Source organism: Anas acuta, chromosome 21 (genome assembly GCF_963932015.1).
Source record: "Anas acuta chromosome 21, bAnaAcu1.1, whole genome shotgun sequence".
Taxonomy (NCBI): Eukaryota; Metazoa; Chordata; class Aves; order Anseriformes; family Anatidae; genus Anas; species Anas acuta.
Genome location: NC_088999.1, coordinates 7,209,941 through 7,230,517, shown reverse-complemented (window position 1 = coordinate 7,230,517; position 20,577 = coordinate 7,209,941). Strand labels below are relative to the sequence as shown.

The 20,577-nt window shown below is 71.4% G+C and overlaps 1 protein-coding gene across 1 annotated transcript; it reads left to right on the top strand.

Moving 5' to 3' along the window:
• Window positions 1–16: 16 nt before the first annotated feature.
• COL16A1 (collagen type XVI alpha 1 chain) lies at window positions 17–20,483 on the top strand. Its single transcript, XM_068657983.1, has 72 exons — window positions 17–169; window positions 971–1,083; window positions 3,167–3,229; window positions 3,346–3,463; window positions 5,116–5,239; window positions 5,338–5,613; window positions 5,693–5,773; window positions 5,981–6,115; window positions 6,358–6,411; window positions 6,837–6,872; window positions 7,156–7,191; window positions 7,364–7,390; window positions 7,543–7,605; window positions 7,725–7,766; window positions 7,871–7,915; window positions 8,023–8,058; window positions 8,207–8,269; window positions 8,361–8,405; window positions 8,477–8,572; window positions 8,680–8,718; window positions 8,859–8,903; window positions 9,133–9,168; window positions 9,303–9,410; window positions 9,493–9,528; window positions 9,608–9,643; window positions 9,763–9,855; window positions 9,979–10,023; window positions 10,176–10,211; window positions 10,296–10,349; window positions 10,432–10,548; window positions 10,645–10,680; window positions 10,767–10,874; window positions 10,977–11,099; window positions 11,208–11,261; window positions 11,357–11,398; window positions 11,487–11,522; window positions 11,647–11,700; window positions 11,944–12,012; window positions 12,124–12,177; window positions 12,276–12,302; window positions 12,406–12,471; window positions 12,567–12,620; window positions 12,703–12,756; window positions 12,871–12,924; window positions 13,035–13,079; window positions 13,175–13,291; window positions 13,648–13,683; window positions 13,821–13,901; window positions 13,987–14,031; window positions 14,386–14,430; window positions 15,429–15,482; window positions 15,608–15,661; window positions 15,850–15,903; window positions 16,038–16,082; window positions 16,187–16,240; window positions 16,395–16,430; window positions 16,663–16,725; window positions 16,834–16,905; window positions 17,043–17,096; window positions 17,179–17,223; window positions 17,364–17,408; window positions 17,553–17,606; window positions 17,698–17,751; window positions 17,866–17,916; window positions 18,071–18,160; window positions 18,243–18,278; window positions 18,362–18,406; window positions 18,505–18,693; window positions 18,795–18,861; window positions 19,013–19,189; window positions 19,960–20,037; window positions 20,121–20,483. Exons 2-72 carry the CDS (start codon window positions 1,008–1,010, stop codon window positions 20,321–20,323), a joined length of 4,881 nt encoding a protein of 1,626 aa, XP_068514084.1. The 5' UTR covers window positions 17–169; window positions 971–1,007; the 3' UTR covers window positions 20,324–20,483.
• The last annotated feature ends 94 nt before the right edge of the window (window positions 20,484–20,577 follow it).

The following is a 20,577-nucleotide window of genomic DNA, read 5'->3' as shown; positions in this document are numbered from 1 at the left end:
CCCGGGCAGGGGAAGAGGAGGGCGGGCAGCGGCTGGGGGGCGGCTCGGACCCCCCCGGCAGGAGGCGGGGAAGGCGGTGAGGGCGGCTCGGCACGGCACGGCTCTTAGCGCTCCGGGCCGGAGGGAGCCGCGGAGCCGCCCCCGCCGCCGCCCCCCCCGAGCCCCGCAGGTGAGCCCCGGGGGGCTGTGGGGGACCGAGGGGGGCGCGTCGGGCACCGGGCAAGGAAATTCCCCGGAGGGAGCCCCGAGGGGTCGGGGGGCACGGGGGGAGCAAAGAGGGGGGCGTAGAGCCGGGGGGTAAAGCTGGAGCGCAGGGGGATAAAGGAAGGGGGTAGGGGGATAAAGCCAGGGGATAAAGCTGGGGCGCAGGGGAATAAAGTTGGGGTGCAGGGGGATAAAGCCAGGGAATAAAGCCGGGGTGCAGGAGAATAAAGTCGGGGTGCAGGGGAATAAAACTGGGGTGCCGGGGGTCCCGCACCGCCGAGCGCGGGGCCGAGGGCGCAGCAGGGAGCGGAGCCGAGCGTCTCCGAGCGTCTCCGGTCTGTCCCGGCGCCGGCTGCCTGCAGCCCTGCCTTGCCTCGTGGCAGGAAGCAGGCAGGAGGGAGGCCAGGTCGGGGTGACCTGAGGGGTTTTGGGGCACCCCAAGGGGCTGGGAGTGAAACGAGAGGGAACAAAACCTGCCCGGGGGTCCGGAGCAGGAGGCACCCGGGGCTCTGGGGCGCCTCGGCCCCTGTGTTTCCGCAGTTTCGGTGTAAATTTGGATGCCGGGGTTGACAGGTTGGGTTGCACCCCTGAATGCTGGGGCCTTGGGGCTTGTCAAGTCCCCAAAAGCTGCCTGAGCTGTGGCCGAGTGGCTCCGAGCCTCCTCCACATCGGTGGCTTTGCTGGCAGCATCCCAGCATGGGAGGGTTTGGGGCTCAGCCGGTGCCCCCCACGTGCCCGTCTCACTGTGCCCCATCTCTGCTTCCAGGCAGCCGTGTTGGCCCCGAAACGCTGCCCCGAGCACCATGAGGGGGCTCTGGGCCCTTGTGCTTGGGGGGCTCATCAGCGCCTGCCAGGGGAAGGAGTCGCCACAGGCAGAAGGTAAGAGCCACGGAGAGCGAGGGTGCGGGGTCTGCACGGGAACCATCCTGCCTGTCCCTGGGCTCCTGGGGAGACGAGGGAAGGGATGGGAGGGCAAGGAATCGGGGGGCAGAGGTGGCTGGGGACCACCGTGACCGTGCCGGGTCCCCACGTGCCGGCACCTCTGGCTGGGCAGCAGGGCAGGCTGCGCGCACCGCTCCCTGCGCGCGCGCCGGCTGCGCAGGCTCCGGGGTTTCGCTCGGCATCCCAGGCAGGCACGGGGCCAGGGCGAGCCCAGCCAGCCCCGCCGTGAGGAACCAGCCCGGGGACACCCCGTTCCCGCCCGCAGCACCGGGAACACCCCGCGGGCCGGGCTGAGCTGATGGAAGGAGCGGGTTTGGCCACGCTCCGGCCGCGGGGCGCTCGCTGCCAGCTGGCCGGGACGGCGGCTCCGTCCGGCAGCGCCTGCGGGATCAGCGAGGGCTGCTCGGGGCAGTGGCGAGGATGCACGGAGCTGTCGAGTTTGGCCTCCTGCTGCAAGATTTGGCCACGGTGCATGGCAGGAACAGAGGGCTTGGGGCTGTCCCCAGCTGGTGGGGATGGGTGGGTGACAGCGAAGCCATCGAGGGTCCCGGCTCAGCCGTCCCCAGCCGTGTGTGGGTCACAGCGTGGGGCTGCTCGGGGCGAGTTCGAGGCGGATGGCGGGGAGGAGCTGCTGGCAGCGAGGCCGTGGTTGCATCAGTTTTTGCGGGGGCGGAGCGGGGCCTCGTCCCGGCAGGGCCCGGGCCGTGCGGGTGCCTGCGGTCCCTTCGGCACAGCCGGGGTGCCCGGGGTGGCCGAGCCCCATCGGCACGGCTGGAGCGCCTGGGTCCGGCCTTTCCCAGTGGTTTCCATGCCAGAGCTGTGAGCTCACGGCCGAGGCCCCGTTCCACGGAGCAGGAGGGGGCCCCACGTCAGAGCAGGGAGCAGTGTGCGCCTCTCCTGCGCAGCCCCCCGTGGCACGGCCGTGCCGGCGTGGGCGGCCGCGTGCCGCTCTGCCGAGGTCCTGGCACAGCGCGGGGGTGCCCAGCTGGGGCTGTGCAAGGGACCTGTGCTGGGAAACGGGGGCGTCCCAGTGAGGGGAGGCAGTGTCAGGGCTGGGACAGCTTCAAAGCAGACGGCACCGGGGCTGAGCTGTGTTTCTCCGGCTGCCCCCTGACCCGAACGCGATGATCTCAGCGCGAGGGAGCTCTGCGTCCGGCACCAAGCGTGCTGTGGGGCTGATCCCAGCAGCACGAGCGAGTGCTCAGCCTCGAGGAGAGGCACCACGGGGGTGCCGGGTCCCAGGTGGAGGCAGAGGGACCGGAGCTGGCCTCAGGGTGGGGGCGGTGAACGGGCAGGTGCTGCTCCGGGGCCGGTGCGCGCACTGAGACGCAACAAAGTCCTCGTTCAATCCCCCCTTGTTTCCTCCGCTGTCTCACGCCTCCCAACATCTGGTAGCATCCAGCGGAGGTGGATTCGTGCTGCCGGAGCAGCGATAGATCAGGGAAGCGCTGAGCAGCGCTGGCTTCCCTGTGGTCGGGGCTGACACAACGTTTCCTGCTGTCCCCGTTCCCCGCGGGCCGTGCTCAGCGCCGCTAGGCACCTCGCCATCACCTCGCCGTCCCCTGGCCTGTCCCCACGTGCCACCAGCTCCGAGGACGCCAGCGGGATGAGATGGGACGGGACGGGATGGCCACCAGGCAGCTCTGGGCGCCGTCTCCCCGCCGTGGGTGGCCGCGGTGCCTGGCTGCTGTCCTGATGCCGATCCCAGGCGCGGGGCTGTTTTGAGGCGAAACGCGCCGCGACTGGGAAAAGCATTTCACCTGGGGAGCTCGCTGTGGGAAGCAGCCGGGGCCAGGGCTGAGCTCAGGGTTCGTCTGGTCAAAACATCCAGCTCTGCTCCTGGCGGGTGCTTTGCGAGGCGCTGGAGCCGCCGTGGGAGCGGCGTCTGCTGGAGCCGCGCTGCCCTGCGCCTGCCAGCGGTGCCGGGGGCCGGTGTGAGATCCTCACCGTGTACCCGGCCCGGAGCACAGCCTCCCCATGGCCCTGGGGACACCGGTGTGACCGGCGGTTTGCCTTGCAGGGGAGCTGTGCCCGCAGCTCTGGGACGAGGACCTGGTTGGGGACAAGTATGAGAACGTAACGGGTAAGGAAACGGGACCCCACTGCGGGATGGGCTCTGCGCCCTGCCCGGGGAGGGTCACCCTCAGCACCCGCACCCTGACCACGTCTCATCGCCTCCTCCCCGGTCCCTGCCCGCAGGTTTTAACCTGATCAAGCGGTTCGACCTGCTGAAGATCTCCTCCATCAAGAAAGTGCGTGGCCTGCGGGGCCCGGCGGTGCTGCGGCTGGGCGCGGTGCCGCTGGTGCAGCCCACGCGGTGAGTGAGGGGGGCTCACGGGGTGCCCCCACATCCCACGGTGCTCCCACCCGCTGCCCAACCAGCTCACCACAGCCACCCCACGTGTGGGACCTGGCCTCTGCAGCCCTGTGCTGTGTGGGCAAGGGTGGGAAGCAAATACAGTGGGGCTGGAGCGCCCAGGGGGATGCAGAGGTGCCGGGGGCGCGGCGCTGGGCTGCCCGAGCCACCTTTCTCCTCGAAAGTAAATCACGGGCTGAAGCAGCTCGGTGGGCTGCGGCCAGCCCTTACGCAACCGCGGCGCTGTGGATGCTCTGTGTTTGCTCTCCTGAACTTGGCAGGAGCTGGCCGGGGTCTAGACGAGCTCGCAGGGCTGCGCAGCGCCGAGCAGGGGCTGCCGGCTGCGCTGGGGCCGTGGCTGGCTGCTGGGGGAGCCGTGCAGAGCCCAGCCTGCAGCTCCTCTGTCTCCATCGCATCCTGTCCACCCGTGCCCCAGGCTCTGCTTCTCTCTCTCCCCCTCCTCCCCGTGCCAACCCGCGGGGCTGGCAGCATCCCTCCCTGCCAGCGTGGCGGGTGGGAGAGCGTCCACGGCCCGGGGAGCAGCGCAGGAAGCGGCTCCTGCAGGAAGCGGCTGCGGTTTGCACGCCTGATTTGCACGCCCGCCTCCCCTGGCACGCCTGGCCCCGCGCTGCTCCGGGGCTGGCACGAGGCTGTGCTGGGAAAGGGGGGGTCCCCGAGGGGGCTCAGAGTGAGGGGGGCACCGCGGGGAGGAGGAGACCCAGCCCTGGCTCCTGAGCTGGGCAGCCGAGTCCTCAGATGGCTTTTAGACGGCCGATGCTCCAGGCTGGTGTTGCTCTTGGCCGGGTGCTTGTGGCAGCCCAGAGCCAGTTTTTGGGAGCGCTCAGCGCGGGGATAGCCCCAGCAGGGAGGGTGCGAGCCTTGTCCAGGCACCCATGGGTGCCCCTCTGCCCTGCTCCCACCCCTCGGTGCCCGGCAAGGACAGCCCCATGCCCCACCGAGGATCCAGCCCACCCCACGCAGCCACCTTGGTGCTGCTCCAGGGCAGTGGCTTGGAAAATCGCTGCTGGAGCCGAGGCTGGGAGCAGAGCAGAGCCTGGAGCAAAGATTTCCAGCGGTGGAGCGAGCTGCGGGCACGGGCATGGCCTGGAGGGGTGGGGGGCACTGCCTCGTGCCCACTGCATCCACGGAGCCTCCATCCCCTGGGCTCGGGGGCTTGCTCCCGGCTCCATGGGGCCAAAAGTCCCCGGGGCAGGCTGGGCTGCGTGGGGCTGCTGCTGCTGCTCCCTGGGGAGCCCGGGGCGAGCTCCTGTGCCTGGCGGGGCGGGGGGAGCATCCCCGCCGTTTGTCTCGTGTTCAGCTCCTGTTGCACAAGCGCTGGCTCCTCTCGCAGCCCGAGCCCACGTGCGTCCCCGTCGGAGACACAAACAGCTCCCGGGCCAGCCCGCACCGCCCCGGGGCTGTGCTCCCCGGCCTGGCTTTGGGGCTGGAGCCCTCCCCACGGCACAGGCAGCGGGGTCAGGGGGGGTCTCTCTCCGTGGTGCCACCCCTGGGGCTGCTGGGGACCTGGTGCTGGCGGTGCCCTGGGGGTTCCGCGGCTGACGCTGCCCCCCCGGGCTCGGTGTCCCCGTGCCCCCTGACGCCTGTCCCCGCAGGCAGGTGTTCCCCCATGGGTTGCCCCCCGAATTCAGCCTCGTCCTCACCTTGCTGCTGAAGAAGAACAGCACCGGGGAGCACTGGTACCTCTTCCAGGTCACCGACCGCCAGGGCTACCCCCAGGTACAGCCCTGGGGACACGGGGAGGGGGGCGCGCGGTGGCGAGGGGACCTCCGGGCGCCACCAACCACCCCCGAGCACCGCGTCCCCTCTCTGCCCAGCTCTCCCTGGCCGTGCACGGCCCCGAGAAGAGCCTGGAGTTCCAAGCCAAGGCTCCGGGGACCACGTTTGTCAGCACGGTGTTCGCGGGGAAGGCCGTGTCCTCGCTGTTCGACGGCCGCTGGCACAAGGTGGTGGTGGCCGTGCAGAGCCGCGCCGTCTCCCTGCACCTCGACTGCGGCTCCATCTCCTCCAAGCCCCTGGCGCCGCGGCGAGCGCTGGCCGCGGAGGGCAACGCCTTCCTGGGCTTGGATGCCACCCGCGGGACCCCGATTCGGGTGAGAACCCCCGTGGGGATGCGGGTGTGGGGTCCGCTGTGGGGTCCGGGTCTCATCGCGCTGCCCCTTCCCGCTGCAGTTCGACCTCCAGCAGGCTCACATCTACTGCGACGCCGAGCTGGCCCGGCAGGAGGGGTGCTGCGAGATTTCGGCCAGCGGGGTGAGCACCGAGGGGGAAACTGAGGCACGGCAAGCTCAGCTGTCCCCTGAGGGTCACTTTTTGGGGACGTGGAGGAGCGGAGCAGGGAAACTCCGCACCCCGCACCCCGGGCACGGTGCGGGGCGCATCCACTTGAAGGGCGCTGGGTGCCCAAGCGGGGCTGTGGCTCCGGGCCCCCCCTGACCCCTATTTTTTCTCCCCCTGCAGTGCCAGCCCGAGGCACCCAAGACGCGGCGTCAGGCGGAGCTGATGCAGAGCAGCAACCTGATCGAGCTGTCGCCGCAGCAGCCGCAGGGCCGGGTGTACACGCGCTGCTTCTGCCTGGAGGAGCCGCTGGGCTCGGTGAGGCCGCGGCACGAAGCCACGCTGGGTTCCTCCCCTGGAAATCCCAGCCTCACTTTTTCCACTGTCTGTGATGCTGCCGGGAGCGAGGGGGGAGGCTGCTGGCTGCCTGCCCGGGGCTCAGCCCGCACCCCCCCCCAAGGGATGTGGGGCGGGGAGGTGGCACCCGTGGGTGCGCTGGGTGGGGGAACCGAGGGGCGCATGGGGAGGCGTCACCCTGGGGCGCTCTGCTCTCTCCGCAGGAGCCAGCGAGGGCCTCGGAAAGGAGCAGCCTGAAGGGAGATCACGGGGAGAAGGTGAGGGGAGGTGGGCGAGGGGGTCCCAGCCCCACAGCCCCGCTCCCAGCTCAGCCCCTGCTCCTTTTCCCCCTTCCTCCGCCGCCCTCGGGCGCTTTCCGTGGCTGCGGTGCCATCAGGAAGCGGCTCCGTCTGCTCCCCCGAGCAGGAATTCAGGCCCCACTTGCTCTCCGCCGCTGCTGGAGCGAGCCCAACGGCAGCTCAGGGCCTCTTTGTTCCCTCCGAGCTGCTGCAGAGCTGGGAAACGTCCCCAGCACACCCCGTGCCCTGCGCCCACGCCGCCCCTGCTCCCACGTTGGGCTCGTGCCGGGCACCCCCGGGGCGCAGCCGGGTCCCGTGGCACGGGCTGGGGGTCGGAGAGGGGGGCAGCTGGAGCCTGCCCAGCTCGGCTTCTCACCCCCTGCTCCTTTTTTCCTTCCCCACAGGGCTACAGGGGTCCGCCGGGGACACGCAGCGAGGAGGTGAGGCAGGAGGGGAGCCCCCGGGGTGCCCCCAGCCCTGCCGGGAGCGCGCTGGAGCGGCCGCCTTGGCTCGGCGGAGCTGTGGTCAAGCCACAAAGCCGCAGGGAGAGCCCGTGCCAGGCCAGGCTCTCTCCTCTCCTCCCTGGGGAGGCCGAAAAACCATTTCCTCGGGTTTCCCTTTGCCCTGGGTGAAGTGGGGGAGCCCCGCGGGTCGGGGGTGCGCGGGCAGCGGCCATGGGTTTGTGTGGGGAGCGGGTGCCAGCACCGTGTTCGTCTCTTTCAGTGCCCCCCCTGCTCGCCACGGACGTCTCCGGCCAACGTGAGTGCCCTGGGCAGCACCGGGAGCAGGGGTCACTGCCTGCCAGGGGTTTTGGGGACATTTGGGGACATCTGGGGACAGGGCGATGGGAGGAAGGGGGCTGCGGGGAGGGAGGTCGGTGCGCCCCCCGGGGTGCCGGGTGCTCTGTGCCACCCCCGTGCTCTCTCCCCAGGTCACGCTCGGTCCCCCAGGACCCAAGGTAGGTTTGTGCCCCCCCCAGCCCCAGGACCCCCAGCTGGTTTCAGCCAGGACATGGCCGTGGGGACCCTCGGCTGTGCCCGGAGCCCCCCTGAGCCGGGGGCACACACGGGGACAGCGGTGTCACACCTCGCCACCCTCTTCCTCTTGCAGGGAGGGAAGGGTGAGCGCGGCCTGCCCGGCTCCTACGGCACCAAAGGGGAGAAAGGCGAGCGTGTGAGTGCCCCCAGCAGCCCCCCCCACACCCACCCAGGGGTGCTCTGGCCCATGGGGACCCCCCTGCCCCACATAAATGAGCCACGTCCCCCCCTGAGCCACCTCCTCTCCTCCCGCAGGGTGCTGACTGCGTGCGCACAGACCCCGGTGGCCCCGTGCAGGTGAGACCCCCACCCTCAGCCCACCCTCAGCACCCTCCCCAGGGTCCCAGCACCCCCCCCCTGAACTCCAGCACCCCCTCACCACCCTCCCCTTCTCTCCGCAGTGCGCCGAGGGGCCGCAGGGCGAGAAGGGGCAGCGCGGAGAGGCGGTGAGTGATGCTGGGGCTCCCAAATTTGCTTTGTGCACGCATCCTGTGCGGGGCTGGGGGTCCCCGGGGTCCCTCTGACGCTGCCCCCTCTCTGTCCCACCACGCAGGGGCTGCCGGGGGCGGTGGGTGCCGACGGGGAGAAGGTGAGGACAGCGCTGGGGACGTCTGGGCACGAGCTGGGTCCTCCCCATCGGGGTTTGGGGACCCACGGAGCCCAGCGGGGTCCCCGAGGGCTTTGCTGGGGGAGGGGGGTTTGGGAGGTGGCACTGGTGACACCCGTCTGTCCCCCAGGGCCAGAAGGGTGAGAAGGGTGACGGGGGACTCCAGGGCAAGCCGGGCCGCCCGGGCCGTGATGTGAGTAGCTCCGGTTGTGGGGCAGGCTGTGGGGCACGAGGGTCCAGCACCATCCTGCCCCGTGCCACCCACCCCGCTCCCTTCCCACCAGGGCCGGCCCGGAGAGATCTGCGTGGTGGGCCCCAAGGGCCAGAAGGTAACTGGGGGAACTGGGAGGGCTCGGGGCAGCCAGGAGCAGCGCCGGCACGGAAAATCCTTGGTTTTTAGGGTGACCCCGGCCTCGTGGGACCCGAGGGGCTGGCGGGAGAGCCGGGGCCACCGGGCAAGCCGGGCTCACCGGGGATCGGCTTTCCGGGGAAGCCGGTAAGGGGCCATGCCGGGGGGCATCACCATGGGAGGGGGGACGAGATGCCCCATGGGGCTGATGGGGGGGTGACAGCAGAGCTGATGCCATCCTCTGTCCTGTTCAGGGCGACCCCGGTGGCCCCCCAGGTCCGAAGGGAGAAAAGGTGAGTAGGGGGCGTACGGAGGGCACTGGCTGCGCTCCCCGATTTATGGGGCTGGAGAGGAGTGGGCTGGGGGGCTGGGGGGGGTCTTGGGGCTTTTTTTTCACCTCTCCAGGCTCAGGCTCTGCCGTTTCTGGCTGCAGGGCAGCTCGGGAGCTCCTGGACCCGGCGGCCCGCCTGGGACACCCGTGAGTACCGAGCGCTCGGAGCCAAAGCCGGGGTCAGAGCCGGGTTTCCTGGCTCGGGGCCGGGGCTGCCTGGCCATAGCGGGGCTGGGATCCCAGCCCGGCTCAGGAAGGGCTTTGGGGGCTGGGACCGACACCACAGAACCCCAGGGGCTTGGGGAAAGTGGGTTTAGGATGGGCAGAGCTGCAGCGAGCCCACCCCACAGCCCCAGCCCCTGCCTTCATCCCACAGGGGCCACCCGGAGGCCTGGGGCCGAAAGGAGCCAAGGTGGGTGCAGGGTGGCCCGGAGGGGGGCTGTGCCCACCCCCTGGGCTGGGGGGCTGCTCGGGGCACCTTGGGGACCTTGGGGACCCCCCCGAGGTGCCAGCCTGGGGTTGTCCCTCACCGTCCCCTCTCGGCAGGGCGAGCCATGTGAGCCGTGCCCCACGGGGACGCTCGGCACCGTCGGGCTCCCGGGGGAACCCGGACCCCGGGGGGAGCCTGGGCTGCCTGGCAAGGACGGGGTCTCGGTGAGTCTGGGGGTTGTGGGGGGGCGTGGGGGTGTCTCTTTTCCGCATCCCTAAAGCTTCCTCTTCGTTTCCCTGCCTGCAGGACAGGCCCGGCCCCGCAGGACCCAAAGGGGACAGGGTAGGTGGCACAGAGCTCTTTGGGGCAGGGTGGTGCCGAGCAGCGCCCAGCCCGTCCCAACCCCAATCCTTTTCCCCAGGGAGACCCCGGCATCCACGGCATGAAGGGGGAGAAGGTGAGTGTCCGTCCCGCCGTCCCCCTGTCCCGCTGTCCCCCCCGGTGTGGGGACAGCCCCCCCGGGCTCAGCGGGTGACCCCGAGCCCCCCGATTGTGCCGTCTCCGCGCCCCTCGCAGGGGGACTCCTGCCTGTCCTGCGACGCCCGCGTCCTCGCCGCGCTGCTGCGGGAGCCCCAAAAGGGGCACGAGGGCGAGCCGGCGCCGCTGCTGGTGAGTTCATGGGGCTGAGACCCCCCCCCCCAGAGCCCCCCAGAGCCCCCCAGAGCCACCCCAACCCCGCTGAACCCCGTGTCCGTGGGCTGCGTGGGTGCTGGAGCTGCGACCTTTCCGCAGGGTGCCACAATCCTCCCCGGGCTGGCTGGCATCAAGGGCGAGAAGGTGGGTGACCCCCCCCCGTGGGACATGGGGACCCCCCCGTGGGACGTGGGGACCCCCCCGTGGGATATTGGTGACCCCCGGTGGGAGACGTGCGCCCCCCCAGGGGCTGAGGGCATCCCCCAGGGCCGGATCCTGACCCCGATGTCTTTCAGGGTGCCGGTGGCCAGGAGGGTCCCGCGGGCAGCCCGGTGAGTTTTGGGGGGGGGCGGTGCGGAGCTGGGGGGGGGCTCACGGGGGCGCAGGGCTGTGTGGCATCATCTCTGCCCTTGCAGGGGCTCCCGGGGGATAAGGGCGAGCCAGGAGTGCAGGGACTGAAAGGAGAGAAGGTGAGAGCTGTGACATGTCCCCGTGCTGTCCCTGGGGGTCCCCAAGCAGGCAGTGACCGGGTTTTGTGTCCCCCCCCCACAGGGTGAGCCCTGCGGGCAGTGCCCCCCGGCCCCCCAGGCGCTGGAAGGGGCAGCGACGGTGCTGGCTGTGCCGGGAGCACCGGGGCAGCGGGGCAGGGACGGGCCCCCCGGCAGAGCGGTGAGTGTCCCCCCCCCCTCCCCGTGCCCGTGGGGTCCCCGTTTTGGGACCGGGGGCATTTGGGGTGTCGTGACCCTGATGGCTTCGTTTCCCCAGGGCAAACCTGGCGACGCCGGCCAGAAAGGGCAGAAGGTGAGAGGGGACGGAGAGGGGGTCCCGGTGGCAAACCGGGGGTGCGGAGGCTGACGCCCCCCCTCCCCGTGCCCTCTTTTTGCCAGGGGGCCGCGGGCAGCCCCGGGGACCCGGGGGCACCGGGCATGGACGGGCTCCCGGGGCTGGCGGGCGAGCCGGGCATCAGGGGGCCGGCCGGCCCCAAAGGCGAAAAGGTGAGGACCCCACAAAGGTGGCGACGACCCCAACACCCTGTCCTCGCCCCCCCCCATCCTCTCACCCCCCCAAAATCCTTTTTTCTGCTCCTTAATCCTCAGGGAGACTCCTGCGAGCCGTGCGCCGTGCTGCAGGGGCAGCTCTCGGGTATGGGGGGCATCCCGGGACCACCCGGTGCCAAAGGGGACCCCGGCACCCCAGGCACCGGCCAGCCTGGCAGACCCGTGAGTGCCCCCACCCCACGGTGCCACAGGCACCCCATAGCCCCACAGTGACCCCCCCAGCCCCGCGGTGACCCCCCCAAACCCCACGGTGACCCAGCTGTGTTGTAGGGCAAGCCGGGGCTGCCGGGGATCCGAGGTCCCGCCGGGCCAAAAGGGCTGCAGGTGAGTGTGGGGTGCATGGGGTGGGCGCTGGGGGTTGGAGGGGGGGGGCTCACGGGGACGCTCACTGCCCCCCCCCCCCCCCCCGTTCTCTGTAGGGTGAGCCAGGAGAGCAGGGGATCGGCCAGCCGGGACCAAAGGTGGGTGCGTGGTGCCATATGGGGCCATATGGGGCCATATGGGGCCGTGCCGTGCCAGGCACTTTTCCCCCTCTCTTTCCCCCCCCAGGGAGAGCCCGGCAGCACCGGACCACCCGGGACCCCCGTAAGTGTCCCTCTGGGGTCCCAGTGACCCCCCCCCCCCGTGCAGACGGTGACAGTGTGGCCCCGGGGACAGGGCTGTCCCCACTGCTCGCTGGGGAGACCCTAATGGCACCTCCCCCCCCCAGGGACCCCCCGGAGCACAGGGCCCCCCAGGAATGGCAGCAGAGAAAGGAGCCAAGGTAAGGCGGCGCCCCCCCCACCCCCCCGAGCCCTCCCCTCGTGGGGGGGCTGTGCCACCCCCTCAATAACCTGTCCCGGGGCCACATCCACCCCGGGCGCACCGTGGTTTTGGGGCACGGTGCGGTGCCACGACCCCCCCCACCCCACCTCATGTCCCTGAACACGGTGCTGGTGCCCCCCCCAGCCCCCCCCCCACCCCAGCCCCCTGTGCCCCCCCGGCTCCTGCTCTCCTTTCCCCACAGGGATCTCCGGGTGCCAAAGGTGCCGTGGGCCCCCCCGGGCCACCAGGACCCAGCGTCACCGGGCCACCGGTAGGTCCTGCCCTTTTTTTTGGGGGGGGGGGACACTTTGCCATCCCCCCCCAGCCCCTTGGTGCCAGCTGAGCCCAGGGCCACCCTTCCTCACGCTCCTCTTCCTCGCAGGGCCCCGAGGGGCAGCGGGGGCTCCCGGGGGTGCCCGGCTCCAGCGGGCTGCCGGTAGGTCCGGGACTGGGGGGGGGTTGCCGGGGGGGGGGGACACACGGTGGGGGCCGGGGACCCCTTGCTAAATCCATCCGTGCCTTTCCTCCTCGCAGGGAGAGAAGGGCGCCCAGGGCGAGAAGGTGAGCGGGTGCCGGGGTGTGGAACGGGGAGACCCCCCCCGCTTTTATGCCCCCCCCTTTTTATCCCCCCCCCATCCTTTTCCCTCACCTCCTTTTCCTGCAGGGGGACCCCGGGGAGTGCTCCTGCCCCCCCAGCCCTCGCCAGGACCCCAGCCACGCCGGGATGCCGGTGAGTGCCCGCGGGTGCCACCCCCAGCCCCATCCCCATCCCCGTGGCTTTGTGCCCCCCCCTCGAGCATCCTCCCTTTTTTAACCCCCCCCCAGGGAGCCCCCGGGCTCTGGACCGGGATGTCCTGGCAGCCGCAGCCGGGTCCCCAGGTGGGTGCCATCCCCGCAGCCCCCCCAAATGTCCCAAAACCACCTCACCGCCCGTCTCTGCTTCTTTTTTGGGGTGCTGCAGGGTCCCCCCGGAGCCCCCGGCCCCCCCGGCCCTCCCGGTGCCCCCGGCCGCCAGGTGAGCCGCGGGACGTGGGGCAGCAGCAGCAGCGTTGCAGGGGGGGGGGGATTTGGGTCCTGCCCCACTTTTTGGTGATGGGGGCGGGTGCCCAAGCTCTCTCCTTGGCTCTAGGGGGTCCCAGGACACAACGGCTTGCCGGGGCTGCCCGGACCAGCTGGAGACCTGGTAGGTGGGGGCCGTGCCCCGTGGCCCCCCCACCCTGCACCCTGTGGGGAGCGGGGGGGCACCCCCTGTCCCCTCCCATCCCCTCCCGTCCCCTCCCGCATCCCTTGCAGGGGCCGTTGGCTGTGATGGCCGAGAGGAACATCGAGGTGCTGAAGGTGAGGCTCTGGGGTCTCTGGGTGATGCCCCCCCCCTTCTTGGAGCCCCCTGAGCCCCCCAGGGTGCCGCTGACCCCCCCCCCATCTCCTCCCAGAACATCTGCGGGGACTGCGCCCAGCTGCAGGCGGCCTTGGAAGCGCCCGGCGGTGCCAAGGGGGAGAAGGGGGAGCGGGGCATGCCGGGCGCCCCCGGCAGCGAGGGCTGTGCTCGGGTGAGTATTCGCCCACCTCCGGGCTCCTGGAAGCCCCCTGGAAGTGGTGGTGGTCCCAGGGGGGGGGGGGTTGGGGGGGCAAACAGCGGGGATGCTCCCGAGGGCATCGGCTTCTGCCACGGCGGTGCACAGCAGCGGGCGCACGCAGGGCTGGGCACGCTCGGGGCACACCATGGGGACGCTCAGGGGACACTTTGGGCACGCTTTGGGCACGCTTGTGCCTTCATCCTATTCAGGGTGGGGGTCCCAGGGGGGTCGGGGGGGGGGGAAAACCTCATCCCGAGCTGCCCGCAGGGTGCGGAGCTGCGCCCCCGGGGCTCTCCGTGGCACCGGGTGACTTTGGGTTTTTTTTCCAGTGCTTTGCGCAGTTCCCGAGGGCTGAGGAGGCTCGGGTGAGTGACGCCGGGCACCGAAGGCCTTTTGGGGTGCTTGGCGGGGCTTGGCGGGGCCGTGCCGTGGGCTGTTTTGGGGGGGTTTGGGGGGGGGGACACATCCATCCTTGGTGCTGACCCCGTGCCGCTCCCCGCAGGGCGACAACCCCGACCCCGATTGCGCAGGAGACCCCGGGCTCCCCGGTGCCCCAGGCATCCCCGGAGAGAGAGGCGAGCAGGTGGGTGCCCCCCCCGTGCTGCTGGGGGCCATGGGTGTCCCCCCCCCCCCCGTGGTGCCATCTGATGATTCCTATCCCTCCCCAGGGCCCACCGGGACTTCGGGGACCCCCAGGGCCACCGGGCCCCATTGTAAGTACCCGCGTTGGGGCCGGGGGGGGGGGGTGCTGGGTTGTGCCAGCACCGCGTCGCAGCGCCGGGGGGGGGGGCTATCAATCCCCCAGGGGGGGGCCCAGCGCCCCGCCACGAGGCCCCGGTGATGGGCAGAGATGGAGGAACATCGCAGCCGCCCCCCCCCGTGGGGCTGGAGATGGAGACGAGGGCGCTGCCAGCGCGGCACGGAGCAGGGACCCCATCCGGATGGGGCCGAGGTGGCCCCCAGCAGGGGGGGGTGCTCCGCGGCACCCCAAGGGCTCAGAGCCTTGGCCCCGGTGGGCGGGGGGGGGGGACGTTTCGAGGCCGTGACGTCCCTGTTTCTCCCCTCAGGGCCCCCCAGGCTTCCCTGGAACGCAGGGCGCACCCGGACTGCCCGTAAGGACCAGCACGGCCCCGTCTGTCGCTGCCGCTTGGTTTTTGGCTGTGCCCCCCCTGTGTCCGTGTCGTCCCCCCCCCCACCCCCCCCACAAAGCCCCACGGCACCGGGCAGCGACCCCCCCGGGAGCAACCTCCCCTAGCTCTGCTCCCCCCCCATGTCCATTTTTTTTCACCTCATCTCCATCCCGTGCTTTCCATCCCCATCGGGGGGGCTCCCGGGGGGGCTCAGGCTCAGGAAGGGGCGCCCCAAATTTGGCAACTTGCCCCCCCCTCCATGCTGGATCCCTCATTGGCACGGCACAGCTCCCCCAGGAGGGCTGGGTGCCCCCCCCCCAGGCACCCTGATGTTGCCCCCAACCCTCCTGGGGGCACGGGGGGGGCTCCTCCTCACGCCCCCCCCCTCCCCGGTGCCTGACTCCCCCAGGAGCAGCCTCCATCCATCTCCATCATCTTCATCATCTCCATCCTCATCCTCACCCTTCCTCCCGGTGGCTGGGGGGGGGGCAGCGGCTGTCCCATGGTGGTGGCTCCGTGCGGATCCTGTCCTGCTGCTGTCCCCTCGTCCCCCCCCCCTTAATGTCACCGTAACAGCTCCGTCCGGGGGGGGGGCTCTCCGGGGGTCTCTCTGTGGTCGTCGCTCTGCGGTGTCAGCCTGTCCTGTCCAGCCTGCAGCACCTCGGCACCACGTAACCCCCCCACTAACCCCCCCCCCCCCCGGTGTGCCACCGAGCCTGGGGGCTCCTGGCTGTCACCCGTGTCACCTGTGTCACCTGTGTCTTGTGTGGGTGCCCCCCCATGGGCTGAAGGTGCCCTGGGCACTGGTGGGTGCTGGTAGGGGGGCACCCGTGTGCAGCCCCCCCCCCCCCCTGCTGGGCTCTCTGCAGCCCCTGGGGGTCCTGGGGTGTGTGCAGGGGGCAGGTCGCAGCCCCCGGGGGGGCTCCAGGAAGGGTCCATGGGAGCCCCCCCCCCCAGAACCTCTCCTCTTCCCCTCCAAGGGTCTCCAGGGGGAACGCGGCCCCGCAGGGCTGGCCGGAGCCAAAGGGGAGCCGGTGAGTGGGGGCACCCAGGGGTGGGGGGTCCGGGGGTGTCTGGGGGGGGGCAGGGTACCCCCTGCGGGCTCTGGGTGCCCGCCTGGGGGGGTCGCAGGCGGCTCAGCTCCATCCTCCCCCCACAGGGACCTCCAGGGCAGCCCGGCTACCCTGGTGCCACGGGCCCCCCCGGCCTGCCCGTGAGTACTGCCAGCCCCCCACCACCCCCCCCATGTCCCTCTGCCCCCCCCATGTCCCCTCTGCCCCCCCATGTCCCCCCGTGTCCCCCCATTCCCCCTCTATCCCCCCGTGCCCCCCCATACCCCATGCACACCCCATATCCCCCCCCGTCCCACACGGGACCCCCCATTTCCTTCCCCCCCCCCAGGGCATCAAAGGCGAGCGCGGCTACGTGGGCCCCCCCGGGGAGAAAGGGGAACCGGTGAGTGGGGGCCGTGCCCTCAGCACGGGGCAGCGGGGCCGGGGGCTCCCCCCGGGTGCCCCCCTCTCCGCGGGCACGGGGCTGGGGTCCCTGCAGCCACCCCCCCTCTGAGCCCTCCCCTCTTTTTTTTCCAGGGCCCCCCCGGCTTGGATGGCCTCCCCGGTGCTGTAGGGCCAGCGGTATGTGCGGGATTGCGGGGAGGGATGTGTGGGGTGGGGCACAGTTTTGGCCCTGGGGACCCCAAATTTTGGCTATGGGGCTCACGTCCCCGGCTCTCCCGCAGGGACCGAGGGGCGAGCGGGGGCTCCCGGGCAGCTCCGGCGAGAAGGGCGACCAGGTGAGCGTCCCCCAGGGACCCCAACCCCACAACCCCGACCCTACAACCCCGTCCCTACAGCCCTGACCCCCCCAGCCTCGTCCCTGGCTCCCCCCGGGGTGCCCGGGACCCCCGGCTGTGGGGCAGGGCGCATTCAGCCCCCCTCTCTCCATAGGGTTTCCAGGGCCAGCCCGGCTTCCCGGGGCCACCCGTAAGTCCATCCTATAGGGCTGGGGGGGGGCGCAGAGTGGGGTGACCCCAAGACACCGTGCTGGGGCCGTCGGTGCCCCCATGGGGTCGGGGGGCGAGCTGGGGAGGGCTCCAGGGGGCAGTGCTGCGGGATGGGGCGCGGGGGGCAACCCCCATGGAATGGGTTTGGGGTCGGAGGGGGGCACGAGGGGGGGGGTTTATCCGCCCTATATGACCACGGCTCCTCTCCTCAGGGCCCCCCCGGCTTCCCGGGGAAGGTCGGCCCCGCCGGACCCCCGGGACCTGCGGCCGAAAAGGTGAGCGCAGGGGGAGGGGGGCGGCGGTGGCACCACGGGGTCACCTCGGGCCACCCCTGACCCTGACCCTGACCTTGACCTTGACCCTGACCCTGACCCCCCCCACAGGGCAGCGAGGGCATGCGCGGACCCCCGGGCATGCCGGGCCCCCCCGGCCCCCCCGGCCCCCCGGGCATCCAGGTAAGGGCTCCCCGTGCCCAAACTGGGGGCTTTTCAGCGCTCCCATCCCTGCTGCTGGTCTCTGGGGACCCCCCCACCCCAAAAAAGAGGTGCTGGGGGTCACGACCCCCCTCTGACCCCCCCCCTTGTCCCCGCAGGGTCCCGCTGGCTTGGAGGGACTGGACGGCAAGGACGGCAAACCGGGGCTGCGGGTGAGGTGCTGGGCTCTGACGGGTCCTGGGGGAGCCCCCTGCGCCCCCCCCCGGGACATCCCCAATGTTTTTTTCTCCCTAGGGTGACCCCGGCCCCCCCGGGCCCCCCGGGATGATGGGCCCCCCGGTGAGTGCTGCCTTTCCCTGTCCCCCTCCCGGTGCCCGGGGGGTGCCCGGTGAGCCGTGCCGGTGCCCCCCCCCCCCCCCCAAAATCCTGGGGCTCTGCGCCCCCACCCCAAAATCCTTCCCTCTCCTCTCCCCCCACAGGGCTTCAAGGGCAAACCGGGGCACCCAGGACTCCCCGGACCCAAGGTGGGTGCTGGCACGGGGGGGGACCCCTGATGTCCCCGGGGTGGCGGCCACCCCGCTATGGGGACAGCCCCGGGGACCTCGGTGCTGGGGGGGGGCGTCCCGGTGCCACCCTGCCCCCCCCCCGCTGTCCCTTTGTCCTTGCAGGGTGACTGCGGCAAACCCGGCCCCCCAGGGAGCACCGGCCGGCCGGGGGCCGAGGTGAGGAATTTGGGGGGGGGGGGGAACACGGGAACCCAGCGTTGGATGGGTCCCGTGCCCCCCACCCCACTCATCCCGCTGCTTTCCGCAGGGCGACCCCGGCCCCATGGGACCCCAAGGCCGGCAGGGACCCCCGGGGCTCATCGTAAGTGGCTCCGACCCAACTGGGAGCACTGGGACGGCGCGGGGAGGGCTGTGGGGACACGTCCCCAGGGTGGGGGGCATCGCCCCCAGCTGAACCCCCCCTCTGTGTCCCCAGGGACCCCCGGGCAGCCCGGGGCAGCCGGGTCCCGCTGGCCTCGCCGGAGTGGTGAGTACCCATGGGGTGCCCCACGGTGACCCCACAGGGGGCTGGGGGGCACGGGATGGGGCTGGGGGACGTGGTGGCTGTCCCCCCCCCCCCCACGGTGGTGGCCGTCCCCATCCCCTGCTGCCCCCTCCCCACACCCGGCTCCATCCCATAGGGGCTGAAGGGCGAGCGCGGCTCGGCGGGGGACCGAGGGCTGCCGGGGATGCCGGGACAACCGGGACCACCGGGACACCCCGGCCCACCGGTGAGGGGGGGGGGGGTACAAATTGGGTGGGGGGGGGACCATAAAGGGCCCATCTCACACCTCCCCAATCCCATTCCCGCAGGGGGAACCGGGGCCGGACGGACCCAGCGGTAAAGAGGTAGGAGAGGAGAGGGGCTGCGCTCCCAGGGGACCCCCGGGACAGCCCCGCCACCCCCTCCCCTCTGTGTCCCCCCCCCCCAGGGCCCCCCAGGAAAGCCCGGCACCGCGGGACCTGCTGGCCAGAAGGTGAGGGCAGAGCCCGGCTGTGATGCTGCCGTCACCCTGAGACCCCCGAGACCCCCGTTATGGGGTTGGGGGGGCCCCCATTGACCCCATCCCTATAGGGTGAAGCTGGATCCCCCGGAGAGCGGGGGTACCCCGGGGAGAAGGGCAGAGCCGGCGCCCCGGGGGGGCCGGGGAAAAGCGGCTCCATGGGCCCCGTGGGGCTGCGGGGTCCCGCCGGGGAGAGGGGCCCCCCCGGCTCTCCGGGACCCGCGGGCAGCCCCGGGCTACCGGGACCCCCGGGGATGATGGTAAGTGGGGTTTTTTTTGGGGGGAGAGGGCAGGAGCCCTGACCCCATGGGCTGGGGGCTCGGTGGCCACGACCTGTCCCATTTGTGTGTCCCCCCCCCAGGGGGACGTGGTGAATTACGACGAGATCAAGAGGTTCATCCAGCAGGAGATGAGCAAAATGTTTGACGGTAACGGGGTTTTTGGTGGTAATGGGGTTTTGGTGGTAATGGGGTTTTGGTGGTAATGGGGTTTTTGGTGGTAATGGGGTTTTTTGGGGGGTGAGGACCCCCAGGACCCCCATTTTTCGCCCCCCCCCCGCTGAGGCGCGTGTCCCCGCAGAGCGCATGGCGTACTACACCTCCCGGCTGCATTTCCCGGTGGAGATGGTGGCGGCCCCGGGCAGACCGGGACCCCCGGGCAAGGACGGGCTGCCCGGCCGGCCGGGACCCCCCGGCTCCCCGGGGCTGCCGGGGCAAATCGGCAGAGAGGGGCGGCAGGGAGTGCCGGGCATGAGGGGTAGGTGCCGCCCGCGGTGGCCTCGGTGGCCCCAAAAAATGGGGTGGCCCCAAAAAATGGGGTGTCCCTGAGCACCGGGATGTCCCCAAAAACTGGGGTGTCCCCAAAAACTGGGGTGTCCCCAAGAGCTGGGGTGTCCCTAAGCAGTGGGGTGTCCCCAAGCTTTAGGATGTCCCCAAGCACTGGGGTGTCCCCAGACTCCGGGTTGTCCCCAAAAACCCGGGTGTCCCTGAGCACTGGGGTGTCCCCAAGCACTGGGGTGTCGCCAAGCACCAGGGTGACCCCAGACTCTGGGTTGTCCCCAAGAACTGGGGTGTCCCTGAACACCGGGGTGTCCCCAAGTGTTGGAGTGTCCCCAAGCACTGGGGTGTCCCGAAGAACTGGGGTGTCCCCAAGCACTGGGATGTCCCCAAGCACCAGGGTGTCCCCGAGCGCTGGGGTGTCCCCAGGAGCTGGGGTGTCCCTGAGCACCAGGGTGTCCCCAGACTCCGGGTTGTCCTCAAGCACTGGGGTGTCCCCAAGCACCGGTGTGTCCCTGAGCACTGGGGTGTCCCCAAGAAATGGGGTGTCCCCAGGCACTGGGATGTCCCCAGACATCGGAATGTCCCCAAGCATCAGGGTGTCCCCAGACTCCGGGTTGTCCCCAAGAACTGGGGTGTTCCTGAACACCGGGATGTCCCCAAGCACCGGGGTGTCCCCAAGCACCGGGGTGTCCCCAGGCACTGGGACATCCCCGTGCCGGGGTCTCACCCTCCTCCCCTCTCCCCCAGGAGAACCGGGCGCCAAAGGAGAGAAAGGGGAGAAAGGCGTGGGGATGCTGGGGGACAGCGGCCCGCCGGGACCCCCAGGTGAGCCCCCCACCCGCCCCCACCCCGCTGCTGGGCACCGCCTGCCCCGTGCCACCTTCCTCCACCTCTCTTTCCCCCCGCAGGCCCCCAGGGACCACCGGGCTACGGGAAGATGGGTCCGCCGGGCCCCGTGGGCCAGCAGGGCATCCCCGGTATCCCCGGCCCCCCGGGGGCTACGGGACCACCGGGCAAAACCGGGCACTGCAGCCCCGCCGAGTGCATGGGCGCCCTGCCCGTGGAGCAGCCCCTTTTCCAACCCAAAAACGCCAAGGGTCCCTTCGGCTGAGCCGGTGCCGGGCGCTGCTGGATTTATTCTTGCCCCCGTTTTCCAGGGGGCTGCGGCGCTCCCCGGGGGGCTCGGGGGGCTCGGGGGGCTCAGGGGGCTGTGGGGTGGCTGTGGGGCGGGTGGATCCTGCCCGGATGAAATACAGCCGAGTGCTGCCCCATGCGTGGCTCCTCTTGTGGTGTGTCCGCTGTGTCCCCGTGTCCCCGTGTCCCCGTCCCCGTGTCCCCATGTCCCCATCCGTGTCCCCATCCATG

Coding starts and splice junctions, on each gene's coding strand:
- COL16A1 (XM_068657983.1), top strand. CDS start 1,008: ATGAGGGGGCTCTGGGCCCTTGTGCTTGGGGGGCTCATCAGCGCCTGC. Junction 15,904..16,037: donor CCGGGGAGAAAGGGGAACCG/GTGAGTGGGGGC, acceptor TTTTTTTTCCAG/GGCCCCCCCGGCTTGGATGG. Junction 20,038..20,120: donor CGGCCCGCCGGGACCCCCAG/GTGAGCCCCCCA, acceptor TTCCCCCCGCAG/GCCCCCAGGGACCACCGGGC.